The sequence below is a fragment of the Melanerpes formicivorus genome, unplaced genomic scaffold, assembly GCF_026170545.1.
Source record: "Melanerpes formicivorus ecotype bairdi unplaced genomic scaffold, bMelFor1.0.p_v2 SCAF_4, whole genome shotgun sequence".
Classification (NCBI taxonomy): domain Eukaryota; kingdom Metazoa; phylum Chordata; class Aves; order Piciformes; family Picidae; genus Melanerpes; species Melanerpes formicivorus.
Window position 1 is genome coordinate 35,614,288 of NW_027142356.1, and position 16,331 is coordinate 35,630,618.

A 16,331-nucleotide genomic window follows, 5' to 3' on the forward strand; every position below is an offset into this window, starting at 1 on the left:
CTTCATACAATCTATTTCACATTACTTCATCTATTTTCCTGCACTGTATACCTGCTCAGTATACACATGTGACACACTTTCCCCTTTGTGCTTCTTCTAAACTAGTGTGGCACACACACATTGTATTTTATATACAAGTGTGTGTGAAATATGTATAATGTACATTTAAACTGTATAAGACCTACATATACTAAGTAAGATCTTTACATGCTGTATTAGACCTATATGTACTGTGTAAGACCTATATCACAGAATGATAGAATTGTTAGGGTTGGAAGGGACACCCAAGGATCATCCAGTTCCAACCCCCCTGCCATGGGCAGGGACATCTCACACTACATCAAGTTGCTCAGAGCCACATCCAGCCTGGCTGCAAAAACCTCCAGGGATGTGGCTGCCACCACCTCCCTGGGCAACCTGTGCCAGTGTCTCACCACCCTCATGGGGAAGAACTTCTTCGCAACATCCAATCTCAATCTACCCATTTCTAGTTTTGTTCCATTCCCCCCTAGTCCTATCACTCCCTGACACCCTAAAAAGTCCCTCCCCAGCTTTCTTGGAGCCCCTTCAGATACTGGAAGGCCACAATTAGGTCTCCTCAGAGCTTTCTCTTCTCCAGACTGAACAGCCCCAACTCCCTCAGTCTGTCCTCATAGCAGAGCAGCTCCAGCCCTCTGCTCATCCTTGTGGCCCTTCTCTGGATACCTTCCAGCACCTCCAGATCCTTCCTGCAATAGAGGCTCCAGAACTGGACACAGTACTCCAGGTGGGGTCTCACCAGAGCAGAGCAGAGCAGAGGGGGAGAATCAACTCCCTCGCCCTGCTGGCTGTGCTCCTCTTGATGCAGCCCAGGTTGTGATTTGCCTTCTGGGCTGCAAGAGCATTTCTTATATATCCTATATAAGAAATATATATACTATATAGACTATGAAAGACTATATATACTATGTAAGACATATATATACTATGTGAGGAAAAAAAATAAACATATATAACACTACTATTAGTGTAACAATTAGGAGTTTGCAAAAGAACACATAACCAGGTCCATTTGTTATCAAACCTTCATGGGAATTTAACCATTAATCTCAATGCTAGGGGGAAAAAAAAAGGTTTTCCAAAAGGATGTCTGAATAATGAAATTAAATAATAATAGTAAAAAAAAGCCTGTGTCTGCCATAGCCACCTTAAATCAAAATGACTAATTCTATTTGCTTGGACAAACCATCTCTTCTGAGAGATGCTCACAGGACATTCACTGTCACAATTAAAACTAAGCAAACACAGAAAATCCTTGTAAGCAAACAAAGAAAATTAATGTAAGCCACCCTACAGGAGATCAATTATACTCTTACAGTCCTCTGAAACCCCCTCCAGACAGCCAGGACCTTTCAAAGATCACCAAGAATGGCCTTACAGTGAGGCATGCCAGCTGTCTCTGCACTCATGAATGCACCCAATCAGATCCCATGGACTCATGTATTCCCAGTTTAAGTATGTAGTGGGTTGAGAGAGAAGGCCCAGACCTCTCTCCCTCACAAAGAGGAAAAAAAAAACACAGCTAACTCAGGCTGAGTTCCCTAAGCACAGTATCACAGGATCACAGTATCACAGGATCACAGTATCACTTAGGTTGGAAAGGACCTCGAGGATCATCGAGTCCAACCTATCAACACAGACCCCATGACTAGACCATGGCACCAAGTGCCACGTCCAAGTTCCCTAAGCTGGTCTTCCTCCACTGAAGTAAGTCCTTCCTGCTCCAGGCTTTCCCACTAGTGTCAGGAATCTGTGGTTCCCAAAGCCTGGTCTTATGAATAGAGTCCAAAGTGGAGCTCTAAGTGTACTGCATCCTTTCCTGTGTTCTTGGCCTCCAAGTTCCCTGCCACATTCAGCAGTGGGACCACATTTTCCACAGTCACATTCTTCCTGCTGTTAAATCTGAAGGAAAAAAAGAAGGACTTCCACCAATCTCCTACCAGATTAAACCCTAGGTGGACTTTGTCTTCACTAACCCTATTCCTTTATACTCCCCATCCAGGAACCTCTCTTCACTTCCAGCTCTTTTATGTTTCATTTTTACACCTGAGTTCTGTCAGGAGCTCCTCAATCTTCCTTAGAGATCATCTACTGGGGTCAGAGTGGCTGGAAAGCAGCCAGGCAGAGAGGGGCGTGGCAGTATTGGTCAATAGTAAGCTGAACATGAGCCAGCAGTGTACCCAGGTGGCCAAGAAGGCAAATGGCATCCTGGCCTGCATCAGAAATAACGTGGCCAGCAGGAGCAGAGAGGTCATTCTGTCCTGAACTCAACACAGGTTAGGGCACACCTTGAGTCCTGTGTCCAGTTCTGGGCTCCTGAGTTTAGGAAAGATGTTGAGATGCTGGAAGGTGTCCAGAGAAGGGCAACAAAGCTGGGGAGGGGATTGGAGCACAGCCCTGTGAGGAGAGGCTGAGGGAGCTGGGGCTGCTTAGCCTGGAGAAGAGGAGGCTCAGGGGAGACCTTCTTGCTGTCTACAACTACCTGAAGGGAGGTTGTAGCCAGGTGGGGGTTGGTCTCTTCTCCCAGGCAACCAGCACCAGAACAAGAGGATACAGTCTCAAGCTGTGCCAGGGGAGGTTTAGGCTGGATGTAAGGAAGAAATTCTTCCCAGAAAGAGAGATTGGCCATTGGAATGTTCTGCCCAGGGAAGTGGTGGCGTTACCATCACTGGAAGTGTTTAGGATGAGACTGGATGGGGTGCTTGGTGCCATGGTTTAGTTGATTAGATAGGTTGGACTCGATGATCTTGAAGGTCTTTTCCAACCTGGTTAATTTTATTCCATTCCATTCCATTCCATTCCACTCCATTCCATTCCATTCCATTCCATTCCATTCCATTCCATTCCATTCCATTCCATTCCATTCCATTCCATTCCATTCCATTCCATTCCATTCCATTCCATTCCATTCCATCTACTAGAAGCTCTCCTCTTTGTCATCAGAATTCTCTGAATTTAATCCAAGTCACCCTGCAGTCCACAGCAGACTGCACAGCCTCTTACCTATTTTATCCTGGAACATGTAATTCAGACACTACCTTGCAAGGTCAAGTCTCCACACATTGTGCAAAACTCAGTAGAAACTTGGCAGTTTCCTGCCATTTCCCATTTGGAATTTGCAGTTTCCATTATTGTGCAGGAAATCCTCACTACTACATTCATCCACTGCAGTTTCTTTGTTTCCTTCCTCTCACCATCCCCAAGGAAAGGAAAACATCCAACACACTTCTATTAATATTTCAATATGTATCTCACACAGACCTGTCAGAGGAAGGCCTAAGAGACTGAGTCCACCCCAGCAAGTGTTCACACAGTACTCCTCAACTCAAGGAACCACACTGGCTCACATACTTGGCATACTTGGAAGACCAAGTATGCAGTTTGATAATCCTTTTGCTGCCTCTCCTTGGAGTGACAATCGTCACACAACTGGCCATGCACAACCTCCAGCACACAACTCACAGGATCACTGGACGTTAGGGGTTGGAAGGGACCTCCAAAGATCATTGGGTCCAACCCCCCTGCAAGAGCAGGACCACAGAATCCAGCACAGGTCACACAGGAATGCATCCAGATGGGTCTTGAAAGTCCAGAGGAGACTCCACAACCCCTCTGGGGAGCCTGTTCCAGCGCTCTGTGACCCTCAGGGTGAAAAAGTTCCTCCTCCTGTTGAGGTGGAACCTCCTGTGCTGTAGTTTATATCTATTGCTCCTTGTCCTGTCCCAGCATGCAACTGAGCAGAGCCTGTCCCCTCCCTCTTGACCCCCAGCCCTCAGATATTCATAAACATTGATTAAATCCCTTCTCAGTCTTCTCTTCTCCAGACTAACCAGCCCCAGGTGTCTCAGCCTCTCCACATAGGGCAGGGCTCCAGTCCCTCAATCATCCTGGTAACTCTCTATTGGAATGTCTCTCTAGAAGATCCCCATCCCTCTTGAACCAGGCAGGCCAAAACTGGATGCAATATCCCAGGTGAGGTCTCACCAGGACAGAGTAGAGGGGAAGGAGAACCTCCCTCGATCTGCTGGACACAAGCAGTCCATAAACATGTATCCCTACAACACAACTGAATAAAGGCACATCCTCATGATGATCAGGTTTCCAGCCAAGCTGCAGGGGCACATCTGAACACTTGTTTATATCTGACTGAGCCCCAATCCATCACCTCATGAGGACACCTTCAATCTGAGTACAGGACATTTATTTACTTTCCAGTAGCTCAGGGAAGGAGCACATATGAAATATGGCTCCAGTGAGAGCACTTGGATGGTGAAGCTGGAAACTATCATGTCAAAATATCCACCTAGCCTGACCACCTTCAGGAAATAAGGAAAGTGTTGGCATATCTGTGGAATGTGCTATTTTCATTGTAAAGCATTCATTTTAATCTTGATGCCAGTAGCACCTTTGAGTATTGACAGTGACAGGGTTAAAGCAAATGTTAGCAGGCATGAAGCACCATGCACTACCTCTTTGTTTAAAAGATTATCAAACTGGAGACACTTAGTTGCATAGATCAGTGCTAGGGCACTTATTTGTTCTCCTTTACACAAAATGAGAGGAAAACAAAATGCTGAGGAGCTTCAGAAACATGCAGTGCCTCACTTCCTTCTACCTTGAATTTACCTTTATCAATTTCCACTTGGAAAGCACCCTTAAGAATGAAGTTCTGAGCCTCATACATAGCCCTCTGTACTTTGCAGCTTCAGTAAAACCACCTTTCCTGCCCTAGGTCTGCCCCTGTACTCAGCACTGGTTAGGCCACACCTTGAGTCCTGTGTCCAGTTCTGGGCTCCTCAGTTTAGGAAAGATGTTGAGTTGCTGGAAGGTGTCCAGAGAAGGGCAACAAAGCTGGGGAGTGGTCTGGAGCACAGCCCTGTGAGGGGAGGCTGAGGGAGCTGGGGTTGCTTAACCTGGAGAAGAAGAGGCTCAGGGGAGACCTTCTTGCTGTCTACAACTACCTGAAGGGAGGTTGTAGCCAGGTGGGGGTTGGACTCCTCTCCCAGGCAAGCAGCACCAGAACAAGAGGACACAGTCTCAAGCTGCACCAGGGGAGGTTTAGGCTGGATGTTAGGAAGAAATTATTCATAGAGAGAGTGACTGACCATTGGAATGTGCTGCCCAGGGAGGTGGTGGAGTCACCATCCCTGGAGGTGTTTAGGAATAGACTGGATGGGGTGCTTGGTGCCATGGGTTAGTTGATTAGATGGTGTTGGATGATAGGTTGGACTCAATGATCTCGAAGGTCTCTTCCAACCTGGTTGAAGTTATTCTATTCTTATTCTTATTCTATTCTATTCTATTCTATTCTATTCTATTCTATTCTATTCTATTCTATTCTATTCTATTCTATTCTATTCTATTCTATTCTTCCATTCCATTCCATTCCATTCCATTCCATTCCATTCCATTCCATTCCATTCCATTCCATTCCATTCCATTCCATTCCATTATTTAACCAGCATTGTGCTGGTGTTTGACAACAGCTGAATTATCAAACAGACTGCATGATGTACATTCTTACATGTCCCCACTGACAGGCAAGCACCTGACAATTACACAGAAATGGCAAGTTTCAAAAACTAATTTTCTCTTAATACTCAGAATTAGACTTTCTGAGCCGTTTATGCCACTACAGGGCCAAACCCAATTAAAAGAAGTACTTCAGTATCCAAGCAATGCAACTATTACCCTAAGCAAAAAAACTCATTTACATAGCTGTTGCATAAACTAGAATGACTACACATAATATTTGGTTGGTCTCTTCTCCCAGGCAAGCAGCACCTGAACAAGAGGGCACAGTCTCAAGCTGTGCCAGGGGAGGTTTAGGCTGGAGGTGAGGAGAAAGTTCTTCACAGAAAGAGAGCTTGGCCATTGGAATGTGCTGCCCAGGGAGGTGGTGGAGTCACCATCCTTGAGGGTGTTTAAAAAGAGACTGGATGAGGCACTTGGTGCCATGGTTTAGTTGATTAGATGGTGTTGGGTGATGGGTTGGGCTTGATGATCATGAAGGTCTCTTCCAACCTGGTTAATCCTATTCTATTCTATTCTATTCTATTCTATTCTATTCTATTCTATTCTATTCTATTCTATTCTACTCTACTCTACTCTACTCTACTCTAATTTGTTAGCTGAAGTGAGAATATGGAAATCACTGATGGACAAGCACAAAACACCACAAATTACATTCAAAGTCACTCCATCAACAGCTGAGGTTTTGGTCCAGGATTTCCTTTAATCTGTTTAAAACTAAAGAAAGGGTAGAAATCACATGCAGCAGTGGGGAAAGAAAACAAAGTGTGGGGGGGAAATATGAAAATAGAATTGCTAAAAATTGCTAGGTAGTTACTTGCCAGGATATGAGCTGTACCCAAATGAAAATTCATTGCAAACGTGTATTTTGCATAGGATATGCATTTTCAGTTTTGACAGCAAAAAAGAGTATCTTCAACAAGAACAAAGCCCAAATAAACAGCAGGAAGAAGAAACAAAACCGCCCCTCAACAACCAACTTGAGCTTTCTCCTGCAAGAGATTCATTGAAGGCAATATTTTGCTTCCAAGAATAAACTTGGAAGGAGCAAGTGTTCCAACATGCAGTGTTTGCAGGGACTCTTCCTGAAACAGTTTTGACAATGAAGTTTGTAAATATTTTCCCTCAGCAGGGGAGTGTAACAGTTTCAGCTTTCATACCTTAAACAGGCTGATTTTCCTCCGGAGAAATGGACAAAGCTTGTGGTGCAACTGACGTTGCTGGAGGGAAGGGATATCATTCAAGACAGGCTTGAGAGGTGGGCCCAAGCCAACCTCACATACTTCAGCAAGGTCAAGTGCAAGGTCCTGCACCTGGCTTAGGGCAATCCCAAGCACAAATATAGGCTGGGTGAGGAGTGGCTCAAAAGCAGTCTCGAGGAGAAGGACTTGGGGGTGTCAGCTGATGAAAACATGACCCAGAGTGTGCACTTGCAGGAGGCAACCTTGTGCTGGGCTGCATCAAAGGAAGTGTGACCAGCAGGACAAGGAAGGTGATTCTCCCCCTTTATTCTTCTCTCGTGAGACCCCACCTGGAGTACTGCATCCAGTTCTGGTGCCCACAGCACAAGAGAGACATCAAACTGCTGGTTTGATGTCCAGAGGAGGGCCATGAAGATGATCAAAGGACTGGAGAACATCAAAATTGGGTCTCTTCAGCCTGAAAAAGAGAAGGCTCCAGGGAGACCTTATAGTGGCCTTCCAGTACCTGAAGGGGGCCTACAAGAAAGCTGGGAAAGGACTTTCTACAAGTGTTTGTTGTGATATGACAAGAGGGAATGTACTGAAGCTTGAGGAGGGTGGATTTAGCCTGGATATTAGGAAGAAATTCTTTACAGTGAGGGTAGTGAGACACTGGAACAGGTTGCACAGGGAAGTTGTGGCTGCTCCCTCCCTGGAGGCATTCATGGCCTTGAGCAACCTGATCTATTAGGACACGTCCCTGGCACAGCAAGGGGGTTGGAACTAAATGATCTTCAAAGTCCCTTCCAAGCTGAACCATTCTGTGAATCTATGAAATACAGATAGCCTGCAATGTCGAAAGGGACAGAGGGAAAGCTCTCATTCAAATGATCAGTAGTATTTTAATGCCCTTCCCTTAATTACTAAGAGTTCTTTTTTATTCTCCTAGTACATCATACAAAAGCAGCCCAGTTCAAAGAGTCCATCATAAGGAAGACAGTGCCTTCAGAGTAATTTGTTGCAATGCCACCTCTGATGACAAAACAGGAATGGGAACCTTCAGCCTGTCCTTCTCAGTAGCCAGAGCACAGAAGGGAACTGCATTGATCTGATTGAACCTGCTGGAACCTCTGAGATGGCCAAACCTCTGCCATGAAGCACTGGGACCTCAACAGTACTCTGCAAAACAGACTTGGCACAAAAAAAGCCCCCACCCTAAATATAAGTGACTATAAAGAGCACTGCATCTGGTAAAATGCTAAGTGGTTCTATCATCCATGAGTAGAGACACGTAGGGATATATGAGGCCTTACAAAAACAGATGGTCTGCTGAAGACAATCTGATGACTACCAGAGAATTTCAAAACTCTTTTCCTCTTCATGTGAAAGTCATCTCATTTTGCACAAGTTCAGCTTCATCTAGTTTTCATACAGGCATTTACCTTCACTAATCTGAAGAACTAGTTATTACCTACTGTTGTTGGTAGATAGCACCACAGCACCTTGAATCACAGAATTGTTAGGGTTGGAAGGGATCTCAAGGATCATCCAGTTCCAACCCCCCTGCCATGGGCAGGGACACCTCACACTACAGCAGGATGGTCACAGCCACATCCAGCCTGGCTTAAATAAACCTCCAGGGATGAGGCTTCCACCACCTCCCTGGGCAACTTGTGCCAGTGTCTCATCACCCTCATGGGGAAGAACTTCTTCCTAACATCCAATCTGAATCTACCCATTTCTATATTTTGTTCCATTCCCCCTACTCCTATCACTCCCTGACACCCTAAAAAGTCCCTCTCCAGCTTTGTTGTAGGCCCCCTTAAGATACTCTACCCTTTCCAGATGACCTAATATAGTTCACTGAACACTACCAACACATGGAGGAAAAGAAATAATGCTTCAGTCTTCAGAGAACCCTAATAAGAACTGCCAAAGCAATTCCATTCTCCAAAGAAATAAAATGCTTTGAATGATTCCATCTTATCATATTTAAAAGCTGCATATATAAACTCTGCAGCTATATATAGCTAAAATAACCCTAGATCATCACTGTATTTAATAAAGCTCAATGTAGGCTACACTACTCAGAGACTCCCCATGTGCTCTTCAACTGCAGAATACAGGACACCAATGCTATTTCCACAGCACTAAAAGCCCAGGTACAATTCTGCATTAAAGTTATTGGTGGTGAAAACACATGCAGTGATTTCTGTAATAGTTTAGGAGGGGCAGATGAGGGGTTTGGAGCACAAGCCCTATGAGGAGAGGCTGAGGGAGCTGGGGTTGCTTAGCCTGGAGAAGAAGAAGCTCAGGGGAGACCTTTTTGCTGTCTACAACTACCTGAAGGGAAGTTGTAGCCAGGTGGGGGTTGGTCTCTTCTCCCAGGCAAGCAGCACCAGAACAAGAGGACACTGTCTCAAGCTGCACCAGGGGAGGTTTAGGCTGGATGTTAGGAAGAAGTTCTTCCCAGAAAGAGAGATTGACCACTGGAATGTGCTGCCCAGGGAGGTGGTGGAGTCCCCATCACTGGAGGTGTTTAGGAAGAGACTGGATGGGGTGCTTGGTGCCATGGTTTAGTTGATTAGATGGTGTTGGGTGATAGGTTGGACAATGATCTCGGAGGTCTTTTCCAACCTGGTCTATTCCATTCTATTCTGGTTCTGTTCTATTTCTAATTCTATTTCTATTTCTGTTCTATTTCTATTCTATTCTTTCCACAGCACCAAAAGCCCAGGTATGACTCTGCATTAAGGTTACTGGCGGTGAAAACACATGTAGTGATTTCTAAAATAGTTTAGGAGGGGCAGATCTCCATGCTTTGAACAAGACTTCACTGGCTGACGTATCACTTTAGAACTGTAGCATTTCCTAGGCTCCTGGTGAACTGCAGGTGCTCTTTGCAACAGGGATAACAGGCAAAAAAAGAAACCTATTTGAAAAGGGTTCTAAGTGTGCCTGGTTTGCTTTAATCAGCCATGAAGAGCACAAGAACCTGTGGAAGGCTTGGAAGAGTGCCACAAAAGTAGTAGCTGCTTTTAACCTCATTCTTTTCTCTACGCCAAGTAACACGTTGCCTCATAGACATGAAAAAACCAGCCACAAGTTTTATTCTGCAAGGATTTACAGACAGCAGTGTCAATTTCTCTGTGCAACTGTCAGCCAGTTCTGGGGGATGATAAATGTGCACATCCTTCTGACAGTTCTTAGTCCATTTCATCCCAGCACAGCAGTTGATTTTCTCTAATAACAGTACTACTATCTCTTCATGTCAGAGGGCTCACTTCAGAGGTGATGTCAAGACCGTCCAGCCTGATAAGGTAGCTCATGATCCATGGAAAAGGTCTCTGAAGCAGAAATTAGTTGCTGCAGTGACAGGAGAGAAAAATAAGGTTTGGATCCCCAAGATATAATACACAAATTCTAGAATAAGGAAAGTAATACTAAGCTTGCCTGTCAGAAGTCTTGGGCTACTCTAAGAAGTGGTCCAATTATGGAGGCTGCTGTTTGTGATTACAATGTCACCAATGGCCTCCAAGGAACATAGGAGGGACCGTTTCTGCACTGTAGCTACCTTTGGTGGAGGCCTCAGAAGGCAGCCTTATCACCACTTTGCACAGGGCTTATCTAAGAGACTCCTGTGATGGCCAGACCTAGGGTTTTACAGTTCCCAGCACAAATGCTAGGGATGAAACCCACACTGCAGAACTCTGGACTTCTCTTTTTTCCCCCAGAAAACAGTAATATTTACTTACAAAGAACTGTTCAGAAACGCCAGCCACACAATCCAGTGTGGACTAATTAGACTTGGAAGCCATGTATCTCAGCAAAAAGGAAGCAAGAGATTCACTGACATTGGTTTTACTGTGAATGAGACAAGGGCAAAATAGACTGAACTGAATATATATAAAATTAACAAGTGTCACATTAAGGAAACGCAGTTTTTAAATCATAGTATGAGTCAGTAACTCCACTGTTATGATGACAAACTATCACATAGTATCATAGTATCATTCAGGGTTGGAAGGGACCACAAGGATCATCCAGTTCCAACCCCCCTGCCATGGGCAGGGACACCCCACACTAGATCAGGCTGGACAGAGCCTCATCCAGCCTGCTCTTAAACACCCCCAGGGACGGGGCCTCAACCACCTCCCTGAACAACACATTCCTGGGTTTCACCACTTTCATGGTGAAGAACCTCCTCCTCACATCTAGCCTGAATCTCCCCACCTCCAGCTTCATTCCATTCCCCCTAGTCCTATCACTACCTGAGATCCTGAGAAGTCCTTCCCCAGCCTTCCTGTAGGCCCCCCTCAGATACTGGAAGGCCACAATGAGGTCACCTCGGAGCCTTCTCTTCTCCAGACTGAACAGCCCCAACTCCTTCAGTCTGTCCTCATAGGAGAGGTGCTCCAGCCCTCTGCTCATCCTCATGGCCCTTCTCTGGACATGCTCCAGCACCTCCACATCCCTCTTGTAATAAGGGCTCCAGAACTGGACACAGTACTCCAGGTGGGGTCTCACCAGGGCTGAGTAGAGGGGGAGGATCACCTCCCTTGACCTGCTGGCCACACTTCTCCTGATGCAGCCCAGGATCTGATTGGCTTTGCGGGCTGCAAGTGCACACTGAGAGCTCATGTTGAGCTTCTTGTCCACCAGCACCCCCAAGTCTCTCTCCTCAGGGCTGCTTTCCAGCCAGTCACTGCCCAGCCTGTATTTGTGCCATTTTCTACAAGTTAAGTTTCTTACAAGAAGTTTCATTATCTATTTTCAGCCCTAAAGTAGGCACCTTTGAGAAGCCCCTTAAACCAGGAGTTCAACTGTTTTACAGCCATCCAACCCTGAACACTGTTCAAATGAACCAGAACATTAGGGGTTTTTTCTCCCTGTTGCTGCATGTGCACATCTTTGATAGGCATTTACCTTCAGGGAACATCACATTTGTCCACTTAATAACTGCTAAGAGTCCAGTAATTAGATCATTTTCAAGAGAGCATCAATTTTTTCCAATTTATTTCTGACCAACTGTCTGGAAGAGGAGTAACTGGAAAAGAACTGAAATTAATGTTGGATGTTTAGCTAGTCACAGTATCACAGTATAACTTAGGTTGGAAAGGACCTGGAGGATCATCGAGTCCAACCTATCAACACAGACCCCATGACTAGACCATGGCACCAAGTGCCACGTCCAATCTCCTCTTGAAAGCCTCCAGGGACAGTGACTCCACCACCTCCCTGGGCAGCACATTCCAATGACGAATGACTCGCTTGGTGAAGAACTTCTTCCTCACCTCGAGTCTAAACCTCCCCTGGAGCAGCTTGAGACTGTCCCCCCTTGTTCTGGTGCTGGTTGCCTGGGAGAAGAGGCCAACCCCTTCCTGGCTACAACCACCTTTCAGGTAGTTGTAGAGGGCAATGAGGTCACCCCTGAGCCTCCTCTTCTCCAGGCTAAACAATCCCAGCTCCCTCAGCCTCTCCTCATAGGGCTTGTGTTCAAGGCCTCTCCCCAGCCTTGTTGCCCTTCTCTGGACACGTTCAAGTGTCTCAATGTCCTTCTTAAACTGAGGGGCCCAGAACTGGACACAGCACTCAAGGTGTGGCCTAACCAAAGCAGAGTACAGGGGCACAATGACTTCCCTGCTCCTGCTGGCCACACTATTCTTAATGCAGGCCAGGATGCTATTGGCCCTCCTGGCCACCTGGGCACACTGCTGGCTCATATTCAGGCGGCTGTCGATCAGCACCCCCAGGTCCCTTTCTGTTTGGGAGCTCTCAGCCACTCCAACCCCAGCCTGTAGCTCTGCATGGGATTGCCGTGGCCAAAGTGCAGCACTCGGCACTTGGGCTTGTTGAATGCCATCCCGTTGGACTCTGCCCATCTGTCCAGTCCCATTACACACATCCCTGAAGCACTGTGGGTATAACAGCACAGCTTCTCTGGTTGCAGACACATTTTGAGAGCGTCCCTGGAAGGCTATGCCTTCTTCCTTTCTTCTTAGAAAGACACATTCTTCTATTTCTTGGCCAGTTAGCATTTCCTCCCACAAACCTACTTTTGGGGGAGGATGGCATGTAACACAGGAGAAACAGAAAAGAACATCAAGATAACAGCCTGCTCCCAACTGGCTCTTCCTTCATACTCTTCCTAGCATACAGACACACAAAAATATTACAAAAAAAAATTAATTTGCTTGGAAAAAAAAAAAAAAAAAGAAAGAACGATAAAGGGTGAAAGTTTCTACCTCCAAACAAAGCCCTAGAAACAGCCAACCTGATGCAAAAAACTTTCAGACAAAGGGATGAATACCTGCCCGAGGAAGCGTGCGTCATTAGTGACACTGCTGTCGCCTCACCTACAGCAACTCAGGATCACAAGCTGTCCCAACAGATCGCTGCTTCGGCACCAGCGACTTCCAAGTTCTACTTCTCCATGCAATGCACATCAAGATCACTTCGCAGCAGTGATGCTTTTTTTTACACGGTTCTTGACACTTAGGCAATCCTAACCCTTAGTTGGGCATAAAACATCCGCAGGGGCTGAAGGTTTCGGGTGTATCCCCTGGACCGGGAGCGTTTATTGCTGATGATCGCTGCACGCTGACATATCGCACACGGGAGAGCTATCCCGGCTTATTCCTAGGATGAATATCCCAGGCCATGAGCCGCCGCTGCCTCTCCCGCCCGGGGCCGGCGAGCCGTGGAGCCAGACCCAGCGAGGAACAGACAACAACCGCTGGCCCTGAACCGCGGTCAGGCAGCTTCCCCGCGGGGCTCACCGGCCCCGGCAGACAATGGGCAGCCATCAGGACGAGGCCGCACCGAGAGCACCGCCGACAGCAGCAGCCAGGCTCACGCTCCAGCGCTGGAGCCGATGCCCGGCTGGAGCCGATGCCCGGCCGAAGCCAGCTCCCGCCGCCGTAGCCCCGCTGGGGGCACACGGCGTGACCGGAGGCCACGATGAGGAGCGGCCGGCGCTGCAGCTGCCATCGCCGCGACACCGGCTCCCGCCGCCACATCTCCCTGCCGCCCCCTCCCGGCCAGGCGCGGCAGCCCCGCCGCTGCTCCACGCCCGAGGGTCGCGGAACGCCGGACGAGCTTCCCCGTCCCACCCTACGAGCGGGGAAGGAGGGCGCCGGGCGGCACTCACCCTCTGCACGGGAGCGGATCTCGGACACCGTTTTCTGCACCGCCGGCATCGCCGCCGAGCGGAGGGGTGGCGGCGGGGCCGCCTCCGCCCTGCACCTGCCGCACGCCGGGGCGCGCCCGGAGCCGCGGGGAGCCCCGGGGCCGGTGGGTCACGGCAGTGGCTGGCCCGGCAGCCTGAGGAAGCGGACTGCCTCCGCTTGCCCCGCCGCGGCTAACTGACAGCTGCAGCGCTCGGCGATCGCCTGCCCCCTCCGGAACCTACCAACTCCGCCCTCCACCCCTCCTCCCCGCCCCGCGGCGTCCCGCCGCCATCGCCCGCGTCCCCCGGGTGTAGGCTTGTGGAGCCCCCGCGCCTCATCGGGCACCCGCGGGTACGAGCGGTTTATGTCCCGCTGCTGCAAGGAGTGAGAGGGATTTCCGATGTGGCCCCCCGCACACCCCGTGACGCGATGGGAATGGAACGCGCCGAGCCCTGGGCCGCTGCCCGGCGTTAGGGGCGGGTGGGGGAGCCCCGGCTAAGGCCGGTGCACGTCTCCGGCCCCAGCAGCCGGGAAAGCGGCGGAGCTCAGCCTCGGCGGGACGGGAAGCGGCGGGGAGCGGGCGGGGCGAAGCGGGCTGCTGAGGGCAGTGCGGCCGGTGCAGCTCGGCGACCAGGGTGGAGGAGATGCGGGGGGGGACAGAGGGCAGCAGGCCGAGCGGGCAGGCTGCCGATCTGCCCAGCCTTGTTTGTCTGCGGAGTGGCCTCTTTCCGCCCTTGGGTCTCCGGGGGCGCTAAGCGAGGTGTACATGAAGCGAAGGGCGCGGTGGGCGTTCAGCAGGAGGGGCAATTTGAAGCGCTGGTCTAAAACCCTCTTTGAGGGGGGAAGAGTTTTGGTGCTGCTCCCTGTTTGACAAGCAGCTTTCGTGCTCAAGCCCAGCTTTTTATTTTTAATCCCTAAGTCATAGAGTGCCGCAGTTTGACAGCCCTGAGTCAGTGTGAATCCAAGCTCTCCTGGTGTGTGGGCTGGTGGGAAGGAGGTCCCAGCTGCACACGCCTCAGGCTGAAGCAGCAGTGGCAATTTCACTTCTAGACTGTTAGAGGTGACACTTGGGTAACTGCAACAGGCTGAGCAGGGTGTCTCTGGTGTCTTATTCCTGTGTCTTGTTAATAAAAAAAAAATCAAAACAAAACCAAACAACAACAACAACAAAACCCAAACACAGGATGGAGAAGAAAATAGGGAAGGTGATGGTAAGATTTGGAGGTAGGTCTGCTTGCCATCGCTGTGTTTTGCATCCGTTTCAGTCGGGCACAAAGCATGCTGACCGACTTGAGGACAGTGGAAGTTAGGAAATAAAATAAAGCTGCTGTTGTTCCATGAATCTTGAGAGGATTTGAGGCTAAAGGCCACCATTGTTCCCTCCAGAAAGCATGTAACAGATTACTCACATGGGGCTGCTGTTGATTTCTTCCCTGTCCCTGGAGGTGTTTAAGCCCAGGCTGGATGAGGCTCTGGCCAGCCTGATCTAGTGTGGGGTGTCCCTGCCCATGGCAGGGGGGTTGGAACTAGATGACCCTTGTGGTCCCTTCCAACCCTGAATGATACTATGATAAAATTATGTGTATGTAGACACATACACATAATTTTATGTGTATAGAGAGAGAGTCTTAACAGCAACGGAGTCACTCTTTTTGTTTGCTGAAATTGCATACATTTAATCTGTGGCACTCCATTCCTGGAGAAAAGTGAATGAAGAACTTGTTTTTCTTAAGTGCTGAGCTCAGATAGCAGGAGAGAGGAATATTTGCTTAACTGAAGGCTGCGCTGGGAAATAAATGCAGCTCTTTTTTTTTCCCCTCCCCGCAGCCATGGGCCAGGAAACCTGCTGGAGACTCCTCTTCAAAAGAGGATGCTCTTCTGTATCTTCCTGTGCAGCAGTCTGTGTGGGTTTTTGTTTCTGGGTTTGTGGGGTTGTTTTGCTGAACCAGAGACAAAGATTGTGGGAAGATCTCTCTTCATGCTTTCTTACTGGAAAATTAAAATGCCCGGAAAGAACATGCGCTGCTCGTCTACTTTTAAGAAGTACTAAGCGTAGGTCAGTCAGCTGTGGGCAGAGGCTTAGCCAATGCAAATCACTTTCTGTAAGAAACAGCTTTTCATTTTCTATTGAGGTTCCGCTGAAGCCTGAATGAAGGAGTCATTTAGGGAGCTCAACACCTATATATAACCCTCCCTGCGTAAATAGGGCCCTTTGGTGGAAAAGGTGGGGTGGAGTGGGGGTCTCTTCTGCAGTTTCTAGCAGCTGCACGGTTGTTAAAAGGCTGTGAAACTTGCTATAAATTCGTACACATGCCAGTCAGTGTGTATTCCCTGCCCCCAAGATCACTGCAGTGCTGGTGACAAATAAGGCTGTCATTTAAAATCCACTTTTAAATCCCATTTTATGTCT

The 16,331-nt window shown here is 48.3% G+C and overlaps 1 protein-coding gene across 5 annotated transcripts in view; it reads right to left on the bottom strand.

Annotated features, from left to right (window-relative positions):
* ATP8A1 (ATPase phospholipid transporting 8A1) overlaps nucleotides 1-14,111 on the bottom strand; it is a 154,605-nt gene extending 140,494 nt beyond the window's left edge. For all 5 annotated transcript variants that reach the window (XM_068137620.1, XM_068137617.1, XM_068137618.1 and 2 more), the window contains exon 1: nucleotides 13,903-14,111. In XM_068137620.1, the coding sequence (XP_067993721.1) occupies nucleotides 13,903-13,951 (49 nt within the window). In that variant the 5' untranslated portion in view covers nucleotides 13,952-14,111. The remainder of the gene's footprint in view (nucleotides 1-13,902) is intronic.
* Nucleotides 14,112-16,331: the final 2,220 nt, after the last annotated feature.